Here is a 14,030-nt window from a genome sequence, read left to right as displayed (position 1 = left end):
CTTATTTAATACTGTTCCCTTGAAGTTTTGGAGTGGGCGAGTGTCACGTTCACATGCTTGTTGAACATGAAAAGCCGCCAACTTCATGACTGGCGTGTAGAGGAAAGTCAGTAGACCGTGCAGAAATAGTGTCTCGGGCCTCTCGGCCACTCGTGAGGATGACAGATCCTCTCTACGAAGGTTTCTGGTCAAAATAGCAAGAAAGTGGTAATAGTCGTTACTTCATGACTCCACAACTGAGCAACACACCCGCAATCTGAAGGATGTAGGCTAGAAACTATATTTACATAGGTTGGGAGCTGCCAGGCATTATTCCTTGGCGTGGAGATCCTCATCAAAGAGAAGCGCTTGTAGGCACGTCAAGACCAGAGGATATTGAAGGTGACCTCCTCACTGAGTCTTGACCTCACCGTCCTTCTCCACGTGGACGTGATCGTTAGACTCGAGGGTGTCGACATGGTCATCGGGGAACTCGACACTGTAAGGTTCAAACCATCAGCTTGCGCTCGCGAGTGGGGAAGAGGCAATGTGCAATGTGCGCGCATGATGAACATGGGCGGAGCCAAGGCGGGGGGTGCTGTACTTACACGAAGCCCTTGATCAAGCTGTATTCATGTTTGATGGAGCCACCTTTGTTGACGGCGTCCTGCTTAGCGCTGAAGAATGAAGTCGGGCAAGTTAGTACCATGTGTCTTTAGTTGGGCCGGTGTGCCGAGATAGAAAGCCCACCTTTCGAGCTTCTCCGCGGGAGCGTCGGGCTTCAGAGTGACCTATAATATACTGTCAGTGTCATGTGTTCTTGGTTCCGGTCAAGGAGACGTGACACATACGTTGTATGAGAGAGGCATGGTGATCAGTTGGGCACAGATATGATGCTGAGAGTTGTTGCAGAAGTTCCAGGCTTTCCGGGTAAAGACAAAGTCAAGTTGTTTCGAAGTCGGAGTTGGTGGAGATAAGCAGGTGGAGAGGGGGGGGGTCGATGCTCTTATACTAGTGGGACAAGTCCGGACTGATAAGAGGGACTGCTGGGCTCTGAGCCGACGAGAGGCACGAGGCACGCAGTGACTGCGGGCTTACGCCATCAGTTCTCAGTGCCGAATTGGACTGGTGAGGAGGGCTGGACACGTTTCACTCCTACCTGGATAGTGGTAAGACCCGCTCGAGGTGAATCGCGTTCCTGACGGCCACTGCAGATTAAGAACCCTTGAGTACATCTGCGTACGACCAGTTCAACCTGTTCAGGGGGAGTCTATGCAGTTTCACATCTGGAAGTATGAACAGTCAAGACTACAGAATCTCCTCTAGTCTAACATATGCATTCTCCGGCTACCTCACATTTCTATTGATGTTGTCCATGAAGATCGCATCGCCATCTTCGGTAACTCGACTAGGCCGAATCTCACCCGAGTTTATTTGATTCATGTTGACCAAATCAAGGAAACTTCAGCCACTCGACGGTGCGCCTGCATGTAAAGGGACATTGCATGGATGATGGTGGAATTCAGGCGGAAGGCCAGCTCTGCCACAACGATGACGCTGTTGCGCATGCAAAACGCGGGGCAGATCACGTGCTGATAAAGCACAGGCCCACTCGATTAGTATCTCGATAAAGAGTCTACTTCTACAGTATCCCGACGGAAATCTGTATCTGAGATTGAGAACAAGTACATATGGCGATGCGTAATGGTGACAATGGTCGATTAGTGGACATGACTTCTTGTATACGCTTTCTGTTTCATACAACGACCCAAAGAGAAGGTAATGTTCAAAGATATCGTATCTACAAGGCTGATCCTTACAAGCACCACATATCCACAAGGCTAACGGGCCGGCATGGTCATTCCGTGCATGCCCTTGTACGCTGGGCTCTGGGGTTGCATCCAGCCCTCGAGCACCTTGTCTTTATCGACGAGCTGGTATACTTCCACGCCCAGTGGGCGGCAGGAAGCTAACATGTCACCCTCTTTATCTTCCCACCCCCAATTGGAAAGATCACCTGTAGACGGAACTCTGGTGATTAGCTGATAATGTGCAAACATTTTGGCAGTAAGTCAAGGAGCCGAACCTACCACCGGGACAAGCAGAGAGTGCACAAAGTACGTCCACCTCGGCGAAGAACTCAAAGTACTCTCCGGGTTGAGCAGGAGAGGCCTCCATGAAGTAGCGACCCTCCTCGTCAAGCCCAGTGACTTGAAACACGTTGAGCACATCATGAACATCGAGCTCGGTGAGTCCATAAGGGACCACGGCCCGGGTCAAATTGGAATGGCAGTGGAAGTCGAAGGTCTTGCCTCCCATCAGCATATTGACGTAGGGATCACAGCGAGTACCCAGCAGATCATGAACCCGCCCTCCAGATTGCGTGCTCGGAAAGGTCTTCTCGGGATCTCGTTTTCCATCGGGGGCGAGCACATCATGCAACTGCCCGCCTCCCAGTGAATCGCCGGTGATGCTCACAAGCGGTCGGAGATATGGGAGATTCGACCACAGGCGATCGCCAACCGAGACATGGGATGCATGGATTTGACGGGTGCGTGCAGCCCACAGTCGTTCGCGCGGATTGTGTGCATTCCAAAGGTTCAAGTCACCTACTTGCGGTCCATTTGGGGTAGTGAGACGACAGACAGAGCCGGCCGGTACAGTCCATGCCTGGCCTGAGCATGGAGGGATCTCGAATGACTCTTTGAGAACTCGACCGGTGGCGTCGGACGCTGTCCTGGAGATTCTATGGTATATAGCACTTGTTGCTTGAATACCAGCCAGTGAGGACTCATAGGCTGGGGGAGGTCGACGCGCCACAGACATATCGATCTTGAGGGTTTGGGTGTACAGAATGCCCAGTTAGTCCTTCCGGCAGTCAGAGAAAGAGGTCAACATGAGCACGAATTACGGCCCGGGAAAGTCAACCAGTACCTCTTCGCGGTGAGTGCCGATACCGGGCCTCGCAACTTACGAGGATCCCCGAATACCCACGAACTGAGGGGGTAAAATTGAGTTGAAGATCACGCGTGCTGTAGATGGACGCCGCGATAAGAAGCATTGAAGTGCCCCCCTGCAGAACGGAGCAAGAGATACAGTCACTGTCATCTATCCTATGTTTCTAGCCACATGGAGAAGAATGGTCTCCTCATGATTGGTTTCTCGCGGACTACACAAGCCAGAAATGACAAGCCAGATTCCAAGAAATGGGGGATCATCGTCGGTCTCTGAAAGTTGTAATAGTTGGACATTAACAAAGTCCTGGTTCTACCAAAGATGCCGTACTTGGCACGGAAGCCTACGTAGAGATCTGGCAGACCAGAGGCCTGAGGCAGCAGCTTCTCTTCTACCCGGCCGAATTGTGCGCTAAGCCTGAAAGGGAAACTCTTTTTCCTCCGGCGGTCTCATATTCTTCCGCCCCGAGATAATAATTTCGGATCATCTAGAGAAACAGCTTCAAGGTGCTGCTGCGTTGCCAGACCTTCATTATTGACACAGTAGTCTTTATTTTCTGAAGATACTGGACAGGACAAGTGTCCTTCCATACTCACCATGGAGCAACAATCAAATAGGGCGCACCGCCCCGTGAAGGAGAAGAAGAAGTTCGAGGGTCAGTCCATTGCCCATTTCCCTGATCAAATTTGCGAAAAAACGCTATCCGGTCCTCAGGCCGCGTGACATTCAAATGCGCTAACATGACTACGATTCCAGGTCAAAACCCCAAGGCTTTTGCGTACTCAAATCCCGGAAAGCTCAACAAACAAGCTGCTCGATCACACGATGTACGGTTGAAATTCCAGCTCGGTCAAAAGTGGTATGGCTATGCTGACTTTGGTTTCAAAATATAGGTCAAGGAGAAGAGGTTACATGTCCCGCAAGTCGATCGCATGCCAGAGGAGGCCCCTCCTACAGTTGTCGCAATTGTTGGACCTTCCGGTGTAAGTTGTTCGCCACATCCAGCAACCGCTGAGCTTGTGTTTAACCGTTATCCGTACTTTCACAGGTCGGCAAGACTACCTTGCTCAAATCCTTGATTCGACGCTACACGAAGCAGACTCTGAGCTCCCCACAAGGCCCATTGACGGTGGTCACGACCAAGCGCAAGCGTCTCACTTTCCTGGAGTGCCCTTCTGACTCCCTCGCCGCCATGATCGATGTTGCGAAGATCGCCGATATTGTTCTTCTCATGATTGATGGAAACTATGGCTTTGAGATGGAAACAATGGAGTTTCTGAATGCTTTGTCTACGAGCGGTATGCCGGGAAATGTCTTCGGTATTCTCACTCATCTCGATCTTTTCAAGAAGCAGAGCACCCTCCGCATGACGAAGAAGCGCCTGAAGCACCGATTTTGGAGCGAATTGTACCAAGGCGCGAAGCTCTTCTATCTCTCTGGTGTGATCAATGGGCGCTACCCAGACCGCGAAGTCCACAATCTGTCCCGTTTCTTGTCGGTAATGAAAAACCCGCGTCCTCTCATTTGGCGAAACTCTCATCCATATGCGCTCGCCGACCGCTTTTTGGACATCACGCCACCCACCCAGATTGAAGAGAACCCAAAGTGCGATCGTACGGTGGCGCTCTATGGCTACCTTCGCGGCACGAACTTCCCAGCGCAGGGCGCACGAGTGCACGTCCCCGGTGTCGGCGATTTGACTGTCTCGGGTATTGAAGGGCTTCCCGACCCCTGTCCCACTCCCTACATGGACCAGCAGATTGCGAAAGCCACGGGTAAGTCCAACAGACGTCGGCTGGGAGAAAAGCAAAAGTTGCTATTTGCACCAATGTCCGATGTTGGTGGAGTGCTGGTGGATAAAGATGCGGTATATATTGACCTCAAGACGAACACCTTTGATCGCGGATCCGACGACGAGTCCGAGGATGAGAATCGTGGTCTTGGAGAAAAGCTCGTCGTTGGTCTTCAGGGTGAACGACGTATGCTCGGTGAAGCAGAAGAGGGTATTCGCCTGTTCCGAGGTGGTGAAACTGTTGCTCAAGCAGAGGATGCCGAAGGGACCGGCAGGAAACACAAGCGCCATGCGCGCATCGCTGATACAGAACGTGTCACGGAGCTCGATTCGGATGAAGAAGATGCTAGCGAGGATGACGAAGAGGAGGATCTTGGAGACGATCAAGACGACAACGATGACCTTAGTGACGAGGAGGAGGGAGACGAGGTTGATCTCTCGGCTCCTGCTGACTTTGAGTCTAAATTCAAGGAGCGACAGAACGGATCCTCACAGCGCGAGGCCGAAGATGTCGCTTTTGCCGACAGCGATTCAGACCTTGGCTCTGTTTCGTCGGTCGAGGATCAAGAATTCGACAGTGACGAGGAAGACGAAGATGACGACGATGACGACGATGAGGGTAACGCACGATGGAAGGACAACATGCTTTCAAACGCGAAAGCTCTGCATGGAAAGCGTCCCGCATTCCGCGTCAAGGATCTCTCGCGGATGATGTACGACGAGTCCATCACCCCGCTTGAGGTCGTCCAGACCTGGCGCGGCGAAAATCAAGATAACGAGGAGTTGGATATTGAAGCCGGTGAAGAGGGTGAAGATTTCTTCAAGAAGACCGACAATGAGAAGCGTGACCAAGAAGACTTCCGCGCCGTACCCGACTATGACTACGAGGAGCTGGAACGCAAATGGCGAGACGAGGAGCTGATCGAGTCTTTGAAACGGCGCTTCGTTACTGGCAAGCTTGGTGGAGGTGGTTCCGATGACGATCTGGAAGAAGGTGATCTCGATGACTTGGACTCGGACGATGAGGGTGACGGTGCATTTGAGGATCTTGAGACAGGCGAGGCCTTCGACGGCTTCGGTGATGACGACGACAAGGATGAGGGCGAGGATGAGGATGGAGACGACAACGCAGAGGAGACCGCAGATGGCCCTGTCGACCTCGACGCTGAGCGCGAGCGCAACGCGAAGCGGAAGGAGGAGCTCAAACTCCGCTTCGAAGAGGAGGATCGTGAAGGATTCGCAAACGCGAAGGACGGTCAGCGAGATGGAATGGAAGGTGAATTTGGGGAAGATGATTGGTATGACTTGCAGAAAGCCAAAATGCAGAAGCAACTTGACATCAATCGAGCCGAGTTTGAGGAGCTTGACCCGGCCTCGCGTGCTCGAGCTGAAGGATACAAGGCTGGTACATATGCTCGGATTGTACTCGAAAACGTGCCCTATGAGTTCGCGGCCAAGTTCAATCCTCGCTTCCCGGTCATCGTTGGTGGTCTAGCCCCCACCGAAGATCGATTTGGCTACGTGCAGATCCGTATCAAACGGCACCGATGGCACAAGAAGATCTTGAAGAGCAATGACCCGCTCATCTTCTCTTTGGGATGGCGCCGATTCCAGTCGTTGCCAATCTACAGCACCTCGGACAGTCGAACCCGAAATCGTATGCTCAAATATACCCCTGAGCATATGCATTGCTTCGGTGTCTTCTACGGCCCCCTGGTTGCCCCGAACACTGGTTTCTGTTGTTTCCAGTCGTTTTCCAACAAGAACCCCGGTTTCCGCATTGCCGCGACCGGCGTTGTACTGAGCGTGGATGAGCACACCGAAATCGTGAAGAAGCTCAAGCTCACCGGTGTACCCTACAAGATCTTCAAGAACACGGCTTTCATCAAGGACATGTTCAATTCATCTCTTGAGATCGCCAAGTTCGAGGGTGCCTCCATCAAGACAGTGTCCGGAATTCGAGGCCAGATCAAGCGAGCTTTGAGTAAACCCGAAGGGTACTTCCGTGCCACCTTTGAGGACAAGATCTTGATGAGTGACATCGTGTTCTTGCGCGCATGGTACCCTATCAAGCCTCACCGTTTCTACAACCCGGTCACCAACTTGCTTGATCAAGAGGAAGGTGGATCCGGTGATAGTGGCTGGCAAGGGATGCGACTCACTGGTGAGGTGCGTCGTGACCAGGGCATTCCCACGCCAATGAATAAGGACTCTGCGTACCACAAGATCGAGCGTCCAGAACGTCACTTTAACCCTCTTCGTGTACCGAAGCAACTGGCCGCCGAGTTGCCGTTCAAGTCGCAGATCACCAAGATGAAGAAGCGTCCAGACAAGACATACATGCAAAAGCGTGCTGTTGTTCTTGGTGGAGAAGAAAAGAAGGCTCGCGATCTGATGCAAAAGTTGACCACCATGCGGAACGAGAAACAAGCGAAGCGTGCGGCCAAGCAAGAGGAGCGCCGCAAGGTCTACCGCGCCAAGGTGGCTGACAGCTTGGAGAAGAAGGCAGCTCGTGAGAAGCGTGAACGTGACGACTATTGGCGTCGCGAGGGCAAGAAACGAAAGAATGATGACGAGTCTGGAGGCGGCGGTGGAAAGAAGCGCAAGTGATCCTGGTAGAGGACACATCGAAAAGTAATTACAATATGAACGGGCGCAATCGTCTCCCAACTTGCATAGAGGATGGCGTTTGAGCATCATCACAATCGATCGATTTTGAACATGACGTGGACTGCGTAGCCATTCAACGTACAGACTCAGTTATTCAGCATGGTGAATCCTCGCTAGGAAGCCTTTTGCAGTAAGGACGGATCAAACGGTCTGAACCGTACAAGGTAGGGCCAGCAAGTTTGAGTCATGCCTTAATCTGATTAGAATTGAGACTTGGTTGCTACCGTTTCCTCCCCATCTGAAACTTAAGTCCCTGCCTCCACAGCTGCTATCTTACACACAGTCTCTGCGATGCATACATTGCAAGATCCCAGTCTCTCCGCCAGGCACACGGGATTCTTTATCGACTCGATGAGGTTTCCCGATGTCGCCAGAACACCTCGGCACGTGACCGCGTTCAGAACGCGTCGCCGCCGAAAGAAGGTCGTGCGGGTTCAGATGAGGACCCCTCGGTCTTTCATTGCACGTACAGATCTCGCAGCGCAGATACTCCAAGTTTTGCGTTGGCGTCGCCATCTTGTCAACTGCATTATACCTCAATCACTTGTGGACTTTTTCCGGGTACAATCCTTGTCGCTCGCAAAAGCAAGGCCTACCGTCCGCTGTTTTCGCGCTCGTGGTCAGCTCTGCGCGTACGGGCCGATCCCCGCTGGCTCGGGCAGATGCGCCTGATACTCATAGTAGTCACTTCGCATCTCTCTGCGACGATTACGCAAACTTCAAATACATAACATTCTCTAATGTTGGGGGACTTTATGTACACCAGCACTGCCTGTTTCACACTCATAGTGCGAGATCAATGAAGCATCGGACTGGCCGTGCTGTATGCGATATCTAAGGTGAGATTCGCTGGTGACCCGGCGTCTCACAATATACCAAAATTGTCCGCATACCTTATTGACTCAGCCATTCTGTCGTATACCGCGACCTTTACTGGTCCCGTTGATCAATGATGAACGACGGGCGTGGCGGGCAACTCAGTCAAGGGCCTTCCGATGACGAGACTGCCGCGAGTATTGAGAACGATGCCCTGGGCGCGTCAACAATAGCAACACCCCAGAGATCAGCCTGCACAAGGTATACTCAAACACCGCGCTCCCCCAAGCTATCGTTCTCAAGCGCTGAGGGCTTGACTCAAGGTCCACTCGACCAAGCAGTCAAGCAGGCTGATCGTATCACGACCTCGGAGCGCAAGAGTCACACGCCCGGGCAGAGTCAACCACCCAAACATGATTCACAAAATGCAACAACCATCGATAATCCCGCCTCTTCCTCAGCCGAGCATGTGCATGACTTAAGAGTGGCCCACCGCAACACGAATGGCAGCTCAGAATACGCAGAGCTCGAGGGAAATCGGTGCAAGGATCCTCTTCACACTCCCCCACTCAATCACGATGGGGGAGATAAACCTCACTCACTTAAATCTGAACAAAGTCACGACTCGCCATACTTAGGCCAATCTCATAGAGGTCAAGCGGCGCGGTCCGGTGTATATACGGAAATTGGCCTCTCACAAAAAAGAACCGCAACGGGAGACGTCAAGCTACCATCAACACAAACGACGTCGCCGCGGTCATCACTTCCTGAGGGTTACCTTCGACGTCGTTCTCGAAGCACAAATTCACCGTCCAGTGGAAGGAGCCGCATAGCACAGGTATCCATCGCCCACCATATTCAAACAAGTTTTCCGTTGTTGACGCGTGTGACGTAGCTGTCTGTCCATATCCGAACTCGACTCTCTTACGCCGCCGCCAAAATTGAGAGATCCCAAGATTCTCAGTCGAAGCTGCCGCGTAGCCTGGAGCATTCTGGAGAAGGCGAATCTCCCCTACATCTTGGCTCAAATGCCACGTCACAACTTAACAATGACTCCAACGCTTTGTCAACCAAACCTACTGTGTCGCATCGACGTTCGCAATCAGCCATCACCTCACCTCATAAATTACTATATATACCCAAGTTGGCTCCCCCCGCGGAAATTGATGCTTCACAAGGGTCCTATCGGCGTCGGCGACCGAACCCCAATGAGGCTCCCTTGAAACCGTTGAATATCAATGGGGGCGCCGCGTATCTTGGCCACAAGCGGCATCGGTCTAGTCAAGATCTCGGTGGAATGGGGTCAATAGATTCAATACACAGCTCACCGAGGGTGGTGGGTCTCGGCACACCCTCGATTCCTCCTCGTCTTCGACTTCCCCACTCCATCCAGAGGAGTCCCTACGAGTCGAGGCCGCAATCTCCAAGTACGGCCATGGAGCAAGACGCGATTGAAACACTTCTATTCATGTCGAGCCCGGAAAACTCCGGCTATCGATCAAGTCCTCGTCTCTTGCAGCCTACTCCCACGCAGAGAAGTTTGAACGAGTCGGTGTTTTCTGAAAACTTCGAGCCGGGGCCAAGTGTGGACTCGCAGAGGCATGGACCACATAATGGTGGATACCCGCAGGGAGGAAGTCTGGGACTGGGGGTGGGGTTGCACTCGGAAGACGAGATCGATCGCATCCTCGACCAAATGGGAAGCGATAGTGAGGATGAAGCTCGACGTGCATTGAATCGCATTGAAGCACAGACGATTCCACACAATAAACAAGGCCGATTAGACTAAGCAGCTTGTCTGTGACGGGTATCCCTAGAATCTCAGGGCTCTTGCAACGATATTAGAACTTCATTTTTATGAAACTCCTCACTAGAGTCTCAAACGAAGAATTGACTTGTTGATCCGATTATAATTCCGTCTATCCCAATGCATGCAGTCTATACAAGGAACTTCTTTTTTTTTCATGAAGCCGTCAACCCCAACCCGCATAAAGATGGCGGCGCGAAGATAATTTTCAGATGTTTGTCCGGTTTTCAAGACATCAATGCGCAAGTTCCTAGGTGAAAGTCGAATGTGTCAGTGTCTGTGTTCTTTGGGGGCGAATGATCCGGCTGACAATGCCACTTACACTGGCCAACTTGCTTCTTGCGCGGATTCGTGGGCCGTAGAAAGCCAGTACCCATGGGACAAGAGTAAGAAGGGCGCCCTTTATTCCGGCCCAGATATGGTTAGTTCCGTTATCCGCGATGGAGAGGACAACTTGAATAGAGAGAGACTCACGATCCCACCCAAGAGGCTCGATGCTCCCGGGAAGCCGAGATTGTTGAACATGGCCGCTGTGACGAGTGGGAAGACGCCACCGAGAAGGTTCCGACCTGAGCACGCATGTTAATACAAGTTTTCTTTCTTCAATGCACACTTGGATCCCAGTGATCAGAATTCAATCGGAGGAAAGAAGGGGACTCACAGCACGACTGAGCCGCAATCGCCGAACTGGCATACCTATGGTATGTGTCGGCCAGATAGTTGAAGGTAGCGAGGTAGATGGAAAAGATGCCCATGGTGGCACATCCAACGGCCATGGCGGGCACAATCCAATGGATGGAAGAAAAGGAAGTCCAGCCGAACCAGAAAAGACCAATGGGGAGCAGAATGGACTCGACGCAGACGAAGTATAAGCGCGACTCTGCGGATGAGTGCAGCCATCCGAATCGTGCAGCGATCTTTTCTTGCCAGACGCTGATGACGGTGATGAGGAGGGCACCGACGCACATGGCTAGCGAACAGCTGGTATCAGACGCGATACTATGCTTTCGATCTTTGGCTTGAACTTACCTGTGAACACAGCACCTGTCTGCTGCACGTTAAAGTTGTGATTGGCGCTGAAGACGAGAGGAACAGAGCCAAACTGGAGGTAGAGCGTGGCCCAGCTGAAGGAGACCCAGAGGGAGAAGAAGAATACCACAGGCTCAGTGACAAGCATATCTGCACGCAGATGATCGTTAGAATTTCCATGTGATCGGCATACAGGGCGATCAACCACGGTAGACTTACGGAACGGACGATACAGCGACACCGAAATCATGGTAGCCAACGAGGCCCGCTGCTCATCGCTTTTCACCTTCCATCGAATACGACGAACACACTTCTCGTCTGAGGTATCGGGCCTTGACATGATCACGCCCACGTGTCCTGCGTCTTCGAGTTGTTCGTAGTAGTTGTTCAAAGCTTGGGCCTTGCGACTGAGCAACACACTCCCGCGGGTCTCCTTGAAGAAGACAAAGATAATGAGTACAAAGACGGCCGACACGATGGCGTGGGAATAATAAATCCATCGCCAAGTGGTGTGAGTCACAACGGCCCCGGCACACAGAGGTGCCAATCCGGTTCCAAATAGTGCTGCGCCGGCGAAGAGCGCCATTGGGGTGTTTCGATCTTCGGCATGATAGATATCACTAATCACGCCGCCAACCATGGTGGAGAAGGTTGCTGTTACCGCAGATTTATTAGCTATTCCCAGATGACAATCCCCTGTGGAAGAGGCTGATATCAGATCGGTACGTACAACCTCCTACCCCTTGGAAGAATCGAGCGACCAAGAGACCTGCAAAGGTGTGTGTCCCGCCACACGCGACCAGCGTCGCTAGACACAAAAAAATGGGTCGTCAGTTTCTATATATGCAAATTGAGGAGCACCCAGACATCCATACCAACAAACAAGACTCCACTGGCAACAAAAATCGGTCGCCGTCCATTAATTTCGGAGAACGGGGCAAGGACCATGGGTGCCAATGCAAACCCGAAACAAAACAGTGTGATACTTAAATTGTATACCACCGGACTGATGGCCCATTCTTTGCACAGCTCCTCCGAAGCCGGGCTCACTTCGCCGGCAGAGTAACCTGCCAACGCCGTGACACCACATGAGATGCTCGTCATCATGGACTTGCGCCATTTGGGCCAGAGAAATGGCGAGGTGTATTTCTCGAGGCTTGGAGCCTCTGGCGGGGAGGATTGGCCTGGTTGTGGGGGCAAAGCGATGCACGGCGTAGGCAAGGGTGTATCCAGTTCCAGATAATGATATTCGATCTCCTGGGGCTCGACCAGGGACTCTGGAGTCGCTTCACGTGTTTTCGCCATGACTCGGTCGAATGTCCCCCGCAATCCTGCAGACCAAGTCGTTCAGGATTTCGGTTGGGAGGAATTGGGCGTCAGAGATCCAGCTGGCACGACAATACCCTGCGTTGGTAGGGGAGAGTTGCCGGCTGGAATATTTGCAACCTCTGCAATGGGACACTCACAGCAGTGCTGTTGAGTCATCATCAGATCATGCAGCTGACGGCTTTTATATGTCGATCTTTATCAATTTGTTCTGGCCGTCTCAGGGTGGGCCTGTTCCAATGACGATGGGGGAAAAAATCAAAGTTGGAGAAGGCAAGGTACATCGAGTAAAACGCTCCACTCCACCCTGCAAAACGGCGGTTGTAGGTCCAGTCGGAGATGTGGATGTGGCTCCTATCGGAGCTGTGAAGTCTGTAAAGGGATCTTTGTAACGAAAGGTATCGCGTAGAGGTGAGAGAGAAGAACCACGCTCTATATGCGCTCGTAAGTATGTGACTGAATCGTGTAGAGCAGGATGCATGCGTACACGATTGTTGTTGCACGTTGTTGCACGCGGGAACGTGACTCGATCGAGGAGTGTTATGTCTTTTTTGAGGGCACTATTTGAGCTGACACATGGTTTGCAATGCGAAATTCATCTATGTCATTTTTGACTATGATGGGCAGTGTTGAGTCCTTGCCTGGTGGGTTTATCATGCTTGGTCTGGGGTCCCATAGTCGCCCGACATCAAATTGAATCGATAGTGCATAACGGTATACCAAATCATCTTTCCTTTACTATTTCGTGGCTAACACTTGACTGTTTGACTGTTGACGGGAAGGAGTCAACAGTTCGGGTTGCGCTCACGTGGTAAACCTCAACTATGCATGAGATTCTGTGTGTGTGATGCTGCAGGTTAGTGAACTCGATGGGTATCTGGATAATAGTTCTTGGAGAAACGAATCAAATTCACCCTTGATTCCTCGTGGACCGGGAAGCAGTCTGTTCCATGATCCATCTGGCTGTATATCTATTTGTCTCCAGTCGCTACTCATGCAGTATCCACGAAAGTACTCCTATACTACAGGACCTTGGTGGCTGGAGAATGGAGGTATGTGCAAGTCATGTCCGCGGCAGCTCTTCTCCAATCGAGGAAGGAGAGTGATCTCCAAATTGGAGAGGCGGCTAGTCAATAGTCAATCTCGGGTCTCCGATTCTGGGCTGAGTCAGCAGGCGGCCATATCATGCCCGCAACGGCCTTGTCTGGTAGTCACGGGAGATGGAAGTTCTTGGCGTTCTGGAACTTCATCACATGAAGAGTTTAGGTAATACCACCTTGAAGACGGTAAGACTAAGAGTAAGTAAGCAGTCCCGTCCAAATAACTAGTGAACTAACTAGTTAATAGTTAATACTTGTCACCTTACTACCTAAGAGTCCCTCCGACTTCCTTGCAGTCTACCTCAAGGTCACATGCCAATAGTTGCTCAGCTGAATGCCACTTGACTCTTCTTTCAATTTCTTTTTCTTCGTGACCCTCGTAATGAAAGACTCCTGGCGAAATCATACACAAGTTTGTCAAATGATCAAGATGTGATCTCGGTCGGCACCCGAGGGCAGAAAGAGCTCTCCAGAAGATGCCGCGGAGTTGGCGCGACTTTCCCCGTTTAGGCTTCACTCCCTACCCAGAACACCCAAGCTTGAGGCGCATTGCTCC

The 14,030-nt window shown here is 51.8% G+C and overlaps 5 protein-coding genes across 5 annotated transcripts; 2 read left to right on the top strand and 3 right to left on the bottom strand.

The window, feature by feature from the left end:
• Positions 1-390: 390 nt before the first annotated feature.
• Positions 391-848, bottom strand: N7539_001165 (uncharacterized protein; the record flags this gene model as incomplete). The annotated part of the gene is made up of 4 exons (XM_056930769.1): positions 391-478; positions 588-656; positions 730-770; positions 831-848. The coding sequence occupies 4 exons, from the start codon at positions 846-848 to the stop codon at positions 391-393; spliced, it is 216 nt and encodes a 71-aa protein (XP_056795062.1).
• Positions 849-1,820: 972 nt separating this feature from the next.
• On the bottom strand, positions 1,821-2,805 carry N7539_001164 (urea carboxylase-associated family protein; the record flags this gene model as incomplete). Its single annotated transcript, XM_056930768.1, has 2 exons — positions 1,821-2,008; positions 2,070-2,805. The coding sequence occupies 2 exons, from the start codon at positions 2,803-2,805 to the stop codon at positions 1,821-1,823; spliced, it is 924 nt and encodes a 307-aa protein (XP_056795061.1).
• Positions 2,806-3,531: 726 nt separating this feature from the next.
• N7539_001163 (GTPase BMS1) lies at positions 3,532-7,336 on the top strand (the record flags this gene model as incomplete). The annotated part of the gene is made up of 4 exons (XM_056930767.1): positions 3,532-3,589; positions 3,691-3,761; positions 3,828-3,917; positions 3,983-7,336. The coding sequence occupies 4 exons, from the start codon at positions 3,532-3,534 to the stop codon at positions 7,334-7,336; spliced, it is 3,573 nt and encodes a 1,190-aa protein (XP_056795060.1).
• Positions 7,337-8,345: 1,009 nt separating this feature from the next.
• N7539_001162 (uncharacterized protein) lies at positions 8,346-10,001 on the top strand (the record flags this gene model as incomplete). Its single annotated transcript, XM_056930766.1, has 2 exons — positions 8,346-9,050; positions 9,108-10,001. The coding sequence occupies 2 exons, from the start codon at positions 8,346-8,348 to the stop codon at positions 9,999-10,001; spliced, it is 1,599 nt and encodes a 532-aa protein (XP_056795059.1).
• A 253-nt stretch (positions 10,002-10,254) lies between these two features.
• N7539_001161 (Major facilitator superfamily domaingeneral substrate transporter) lies at positions 10,255-12,353 on the bottom strand (the record flags this gene model as incomplete). Its single annotated transcript, XM_056930765.1, has 7 exons — positions 10,255-10,269; positions 10,342-10,588; positions 10,716-10,989; positions 11,049-11,198; positions 11,268-11,702; positions 11,779-11,856; positions 11,924-12,353. 7 exons carry the CDS (start codon positions 12,351-12,353, stop codon positions 10,255-10,257), a joined length of 1,629 nt encoding a protein of 542 aa, XP_056795058.1.
• Positions 12,354-14,030: the final 1,677 nt, after the last annotated feature.

Source organism: Penicillium diatomitis (genome assembly GCF_028827545.1).
Source record: "Penicillium diatomitis strain IBT 30728 chromosome Unknown utg000001l_segment0_segment0, whole genome shotgun sequence".
NCBI lineage: Eukaryota > Fungi > Ascomycota > Eurotiomycetes > Eurotiales > Aspergillaceae > Penicillium > Penicillium diatomitis.
This window is presented reverse-complemented; position numbering and strand designations above follow the sequence as displayed.